The sequence below is a fragment of the Zea mays genome, chromosome 3 (genome assembly GCF_902167145.1).
Source record: "Zea mays cultivar B73 chromosome 3, Zm-B73-REFERENCE-NAM-5.0, whole genome shotgun sequence".
Lineage (NCBI taxonomy): Eukaryota > Viridiplantae > Streptophyta > Magnoliopsida > Poales > Poaceae > Zea > Zea mays.
This window is the reverse complement of record NC_050098.1, coordinates 67,215,244-67,222,098: the sequence shown is the minus strand read 5'-3', so window position 1 is coordinate 67,222,098 and position 6,855 is coordinate 67,215,244. Positions and strand designations below refer to the sequence as shown.

General features: G+C 42.1%; 2 protein-coding genes across 3 annotated transcripts; one reads left to right on the top strand and one right to left on the bottom strand.

The window, feature by feature from the left end:
• Window positions 1–1,665: 1,665 nt before the first annotated feature.
• Window positions 1,666–6,272, bottom strand: LOC103651985 (uncharacterized). Of its 2 annotated transcripts, XM_023301974.2 has the most exons (5): window positions 5,758–6,272; window positions 3,482–3,701; window positions 2,527–2,616; window positions 2,272–2,459; window positions 1,666–2,000 (listed from the first exon to the last, which is right to left on the bottom strand). In XM_023301974.2, the coding sequence occupies exons 2-5, from the start codon at window positions 3,514–3,516 to the stop codon at window positions 1,960–1,962; spliced, it is 354 nt and encodes a 117-aa protein (XP_023157742.1). In that variant the 5' UTR covers window positions 3,517–3,701; window positions 5,758–6,272; the 3' UTR covers window positions 1,666–1,959. The 2 variants fall into 2 exon arrangements, with proteins under 2 accessions (XP_023157742.1, XP_008675870.1); XM_008677648.3 differs by having other exon boundaries at window positions 3,482–6,268.
• LOC103650170 (uncharacterized) lies at window positions 5,751–6,156 on the top strand. Its single transcript, XM_008675813.4, has one exon. It carries the CDS (start codon window positions 5,788–5,790, stop codon window positions 6,154–6,156), a length of 369 nt encoding a protein of 122 aa, XP_008674035.1. The 5' UTR covers window positions 5,751–5,787.
• Window positions 6,273–6,855: the final 583 nt, after the last annotated feature.

Sequence of the window (6,855 nt, the reverse complement as noted above, 5' to 3'; positions counted from 1 at the left end):
TTTCTTCGTTTTCTTCAACTCATTGCTCAACAGGAAAAGAAACAAAAAGAGACATGTTTATTAACTAGAAAAACCCATAAACAAAGCTTCGGAAATACAAGTTTAAGGACGAAACTTCCTAGTGTACTTCGGCCTCCGAAGCAGCCAGCTAGCGGCCTCCTTTGTTCCACAACTCAAAGAAGAACCTCTTCGCGACATTCACCACATTCTTTGAAGGATATTTTATATCATCAGCACTTATACTGAAGCCAGCTTCTCCAACAACTTTGGTGTGATCGAGCCGATTTTTTCAAGTACTAAGGCCATTCTGCAAGACCCAATCATATTGTAATAGTCACTGCGAACGGTAATTATTGAATAGACCTCTCCTAGTTCTTTCTCCATCCAGCCAAGTGCTCCTTCGGTGTCCCCACTGGTGTACGAGATTGCTCTTGAGCTAGCACCAGTTGAATAAAAAATCCTCCTAAGGGTATCACAGCACCGCGAAGCAACAACAAAGGAGTTTTCTCGATGCTACTTTAAAATTTCCAATAACTTTTGATTTTCCATATCTTTATCGGCATTGCCCCTATTTTCTGCTTCTAGGTTGGCCTGAAGCTCTTTGATAAGTTTATCTTGTTTTTTTAACTTTGAAACATCACCATTATGTATCTTTCTTGCTTCGTCAATTTCCTTTTCAGCTTTTTCTGCCTTTTCCTTCAAAGACGCCATCTTTGCATCTTTTTCCTCTAATGTTTTACGAAGTTCAGCAACTTCGTCTTGTAGAGTGGAACATTCTTTTTCTTCTTTTTCTTGTTGCATTCTCAAGGCTTTGTTTAGCATTAGTCCCTGCATTTAAAAAAATCATGATGAATTATTTAGTCAAAACGCGAAAGTTCCCCGAAGCTACATCAAAATAAAAAGTCTTTGTACCTTTATGCTAGTTTAGGCCAGGCTATGTGTTGGTCTCTCGTTCTCGAATGCTATGAATTAAGAACAAGGCAACACAACTGTTAATTATAATGGATCTTCGTCTTCCGAAGCATTGTCTCTGCAAGGGTGAAATGCTCATTAGCCGAAGGTTAAGAAGGACACACCTTCATCATATCAATATATGAATAAAAATATAAATGAACGATGATGATTGTTGTATTTTATCAATTCATATATTTATTTGCATTTCGCAAAACACATGGAAATATTAACAATGTTAATATTACATTGATACCTTCCACTACAAGAAACTGGTTAAAGAACGTGGGTGAAAAACCGTCGAACTTAATGTAATAGGCCGTCGAACTTACCATAAGAACGTGGGTTTACCGACGAATATAGCCGACGGCGATTTTTGGACGAACTTAAAGAAGTAAGTTCGACGACCCCCACGTTCTTAAAGTTAAAAACGTGGGTACCGTCGAACTTAACATTAAGAACGTGGGTACCGTCGAACTTAAGGTTAAGAACGTGGGTTTTTAAGTTCGACGGGGGCCGTCGAATTCTTTCCCATAAGTTCGACGGCACCCACGTTCTTACAGTTAAGTTCGACGGTGCCACGTGGCCGTCGAACTTATAGGTCCTGCGTGGGTCGGCGAGGGCTGCCATTAAGTTCGACGGTACCCACGTTCTTAACCTTAAGAACGTGGGTACCCACGTTCTTAACTCTTTTCTAGAAAAAAATAAAAAATACAGAAATGAAAAATTAGACACACATAATATCACATGCAACACAGAACATCACATACAATACAGATTTCAAACACATGGATATATGTTCATATCACAAATTCACACAAGTCCAAATACATAAGTTCACAAATTCACATAATTAAGTCCAAATACATAAGTTCACATCCATAGTTCACATTTGTAGTTCACAAGTTCAAATACACAAGTTCAAACATTAGCTCCATCGCTCTCGATCAGGACATCGGATTGTTGTTTGTAGCTCCACCACTAGAATTGAGACATCTGTCCACAAAGTTATCGTGAGGGGGAGGAGTCACTTGATGAGTTGTGGAATCCTACAAAATAAACAAAAATTCTCATTAATATACAACTGGCATTAAGAACTAGCTCAATATGACAAAGGCACCAGTCAACAGATTGAAAGCACAACAACACAAGTCTTTGGCCATACTAGCTTGTCTTATCCTGGATTTTGTCAGTGTCAAATTAACTTAAACCTAACCGAGTTTATGGAAAATGGTACCATCGTTTTAGACCCCAAGTAACTGAGTTTGTGGAAAAATCAACTAGCATTGAAATCAACTAGCATTAAATTCAGGAACGTACCGCTGGTGACGAAAGTGGCTGTGTTGGCCATGGGGGCGTCCCCAAGGCCCCATTGGATGTGTAGGATATCCCCATGGTGGTGGCGGCCAATATCCCATGCCTGGTTGTGGAGGAGGAAGAATTTGTCCTCTAGGGGGCATCGACCAATGTATGTCCATCTGTGGGTTTCCTTGTCCAGTCTCAGAACCCTATTATCAAATAAAACGATGCATGATTATAATTGTAAATGAAAGTAAATATACTACAAAACTATACCTATGTTTCATTGGTGTTTGGTGTCTGTCCAGATTGTGACGGACGGGTGAACTGGGGTCCCATTTGAGATCCCATCTGAGCACTATACATCTGCAAATACAATAAGCTTGAGTTTTATTTTAAACTAATGTATATATAGAGTTTATACTAAACAACTGAATTCTGAATCCGATGGAAAACATAAAGTGCATTGGAACGTGTAGGATTAGAGTGGTTGATAGATACAGAAGAAAGACAGAGCTAAAAAGCACTCGCGCCACCATAATCTATGTGCATGCTTTTTTATTTCTACAACCAGACCATTTTAAAAAAAACTTGGATGTAAAAATGTTGTAAACGATGGGATGCTAGCTGATGTCGAAGTTGGTTTACCAACTGAAGTCACAAGCAAGTTACCAACTGAACCATGAGTTAGGCTTTACCAACTGAAGTCACAATTCACTGATGCAGGCAGCAACTAGCAGATGACAGAAATTGCGATTACACATAACACAAAAATCAGCTAATCAAGAAAGCAAACAGGAATAGCCTAGATTACACATAGCACAAAAATCAGCTAATCAACAAGTGTGTAGTGGAACATGCTGTCTACAGAAAAGGGGCTGGAAATTCTCTCCTGGTGGTGGTCTATGTGGATGATCTAATAATATGCAGGGCGCGCTGCTATGTATACAGCCTGAACCTATAATATGCCCATCCCAACTCGCAGCTTAAAGTACACTGCAGATCTATCAAGTATCCCAGAAAGCAATGGCAGGAACAAACAAAGGAAAAAGGGTTAATCATGTCTGTGCCATTATAATTTTCCATGTTTTGATATGTGCCACTGAACTTTTTAAGCTTACAAATGTGCCATTAAACTTCCAGTCAAATATGAAATAGACCATTTTATACGGTTTTGTCTGAATCAGACCATCCACCAGTGATGTATTTTCGTATTTCTTTGTACCCTTACTTGAACGAACACTGATTTTGCGATGAACGCATCATGACTTGTATTCTCCTGGCTGCTGGAGCTGCACTTCCTACCAGAGCTGCGCTTGCTCTTGAAGTGCTAAATGAAGAACCCGCTGAAGAAATCGATGGCCCATGAATGAAAAGGCTGAAGAAACAACTCAACAGAGCACCATGCTAGCATCTAAGGAGACAACGCCAAGATATCACAAGGGAGCCACCTGTAGATATTCAATCACAGAACCAGGAACCAGTAGATAAAAAAGAAGCTACTGTAGAAGAAAGGGTAATAAATAAATAGCCATGATTACTGAAATCTAAATAAATAAATAAAAGAAGCTTCTGAAATCTAATAAAAACAGGCATTCGTCAAAGCAAGGGTAAATACAAAAATATGTTCACTGGTGCAAGGTCTGATTTAGACAACCGTATAAAATGGTCTATTTCAGATTTGATTAGAAGTTTAGTGGCATCAAAACTATATACAATAGCCATGATTAAAGTGCATGCATTCTGAGTGTGATTTATGCAAAAAGGCCATGCATGCTACCTTCAAATGCCAGACATATGGAGGACGAATTTGTAAAACTCACCCCAATTTTAGTCTACGAACGAACACTCGTCGTTTTTTACTTTCTACTGTAGATCAAGCGAGAAAGCAGCACTCATAGGCATCTCATTTCAGTTGATGGCGTTGCCATGTCAGTTGAACGATGGCCAAAAAGTCTTGGAAATCAGCTACCCTTTTCTTCAGGAATCAAATTATATTTTTTTCCATACATTAGCTATATAGCCAACTCTCTCACGCCATTTTGGTGGTCCCATGCATGTAAACCGATCTAAGGCGTGTCTAGGCACTCCACCACCGACCAGTCCGACATGCATACATGCAACTCTTGTGACCATATATATACTGGAATAAATAAATAATAATGCTCCCATTATTCATGCATGAGTCCCATGTATCTCTATTATATTAAACTATTATTTTTTCTGGTTTCATGGTCGGATTTTTTATAAAAGCACCTTATATTTTTCTTTATAATCAACCCGCTCTCTAAATTGATCGGTTAAATGGAGATTCAAACCATAGTTGCTAGTCAACAAAAGTACAAAACACATGTATTTATGTTTTATACTAACCGTAGCAATATAATATAGGAGTATAAAAACAACTAAGAGAACAGAACAGGTATTCTTTTTAATACTAGAAGTATATGAGAATACAAGGCATAGCACTGCCACTATTTCCATATAGTTAGAAACACGAGCATTCTAAATTCTAATATTCAGACCGCATCCACAATAGACCAACACTTTTTTTCTTTGAGAACTAACTAACGGAATGCAACAAGTATATGTGTGCCCAGATTTCACCTCACCACTGAACTCCTCTGATCGATTCAGATGGCCACTAAACTCCACATCTCCTATGTTATGGTTGCCCTTTCTGCTTTAGCTTGGATGTTTTGCAACTAAGGCCAGGGCAAGTCTAATCTGAAGTTGTGTCGCTAGGGTGGGTTGTACTTATTAGATGTTGGGTAAGAAACCTGGCCCAGGCTATTATTTGAAAATTGTTTGCAGCAGTAATCATGAGCTTAACACCTGCAATCCTGTATGTGGCTTTACCATTGGAACGTTGAGCAAGCAACTAATGCACTTGAACCATATCATACACAGTTGCTGTCATCATGTCCAGCTATGGATACAGCCATTTTGCCATCAGAAGAAGCAACCTTAACCAACTGTGCCGCAAGCTGAAGAAGAAAAAAAAGGCCCCCTTCTTTCACAATTCCATATGGAAAGTTGGAATGTTGGATGCCAGGACAAGAGAGTGAGGGAGGGAGAGCCTCTGCACAAAGCATCATCATTTCACATTTGCGCTGGAGGTGGGGACACAGCTCGCACTCGCAGCATCCAGCAGGATAGACAACCTCAGCCTTCTGGATCCTCGACGGTCGACTGACCATAGCTCTCATTGCTTGGTCAAGATTCAAAAGGAGACATATTTGTCAAGATGGCGATAATGATTGTAGGATCCCGAGTGAAAACCATCGTAGTGAGAATCCGAATTTCGTAAGATCTGTCCTAGGTTGGAAGGATTGGTGAAGACTAGTGAACAGAATACATGGATCCCCAGTCTCTAGCAAGCAGTCAATTTTTTTTTGGTGTTGTGTGAGAGAGAGAGAGCGTCAGTGTGAACCCTGGAATGATCCAAATCATGGAACAGAAGTGGAAGAAAGGCCATGGATTTGATTTAGTGATTTACGTACGTACCTTAGAGGTTGTGTAGCTATTTACCGACCAATGCAGCTGAATCCCCGGCAGACTGCGAGCCAGGCGGCGAAGAGGATTGTGAGGAGGAGGAGATCCGCAAGGATGACCATCCAGAGCTGCCGCCTCCACGTCCAGCTGGGTCCGGCCCGCCCCCGGTGCGAGGCTCGATCCCTCTTGGGCGTGGTCCGCGCGGCTAGGTCAGCGTCCCTCCGCGCGGCCTCCTCCTCCGCGTGGGCCTCCGCGGCGGCGACCTCGTTCGCCTCGCGCGCGTCGTCGCCCGGCGGGAGTGGCAAGCGCAGCGCTAGGCGCGGCATCTCGTCCCGCATCCGGGCCTGCGGGGCGGCGAGCCGGGACGGGATTTGGCGGGCTGGCGGCGGCGACCGACCTTGGGCGGTGTAGCGTTCGGCGGGGCGGCGCGCGGTCTGTGTTTAGGCGGCGGCGCGCTGGGCAGGAACGCGCTGGTGAGAGAGGGGCTCGGGGCGCGCGGCGCTGGGTAGGGATTTAGTGGGTTAAGTTCGACGGTGTCCAGCTGGCCCACGAACTTAACTTAAGAACGTGGGTACCCACGTTCCTAATGAGTTAAATTCGACGGTTTTCGCTGGGCCCACGAACTTAATTTAAGAACGTGGGTACCCACGTTTTTAACTAAACCTATGATCTTAACTAATGTAAGAACGTCGGTACCCACGTTTTTAATTTTACCCACGAACATTTATCAGTTTCTTGTAGTGTTCGGCTTCCTTAAAAGATGAAGTCGCGAGAGTGTGATTACAATTCCGCGTGAATAGTACGGTGGTACTGTTCATCTATTTATAGGCACGGGACATAGCCTTGGTGAAATTACATATATGTCCTTGTCATCCATCTACAATCATAACACAAAACATTAAGGACTAAGTAGTCTTTGTCCTTTTTTGGTCATCATTATACTTGGTCTTCGTCATCATATCAAGTTGAAGTTCTGTGGCTATAGCTTCGTCGTCCATTTTTATCACCTTCGGGTTACATCTTTACCCTTGTCTCGAGAGAAGATCTTTATTCTGAAGCTGAAGCCTCCTGCAATAATCCATGTCATACTGAAAACATATAGTCAGTCAC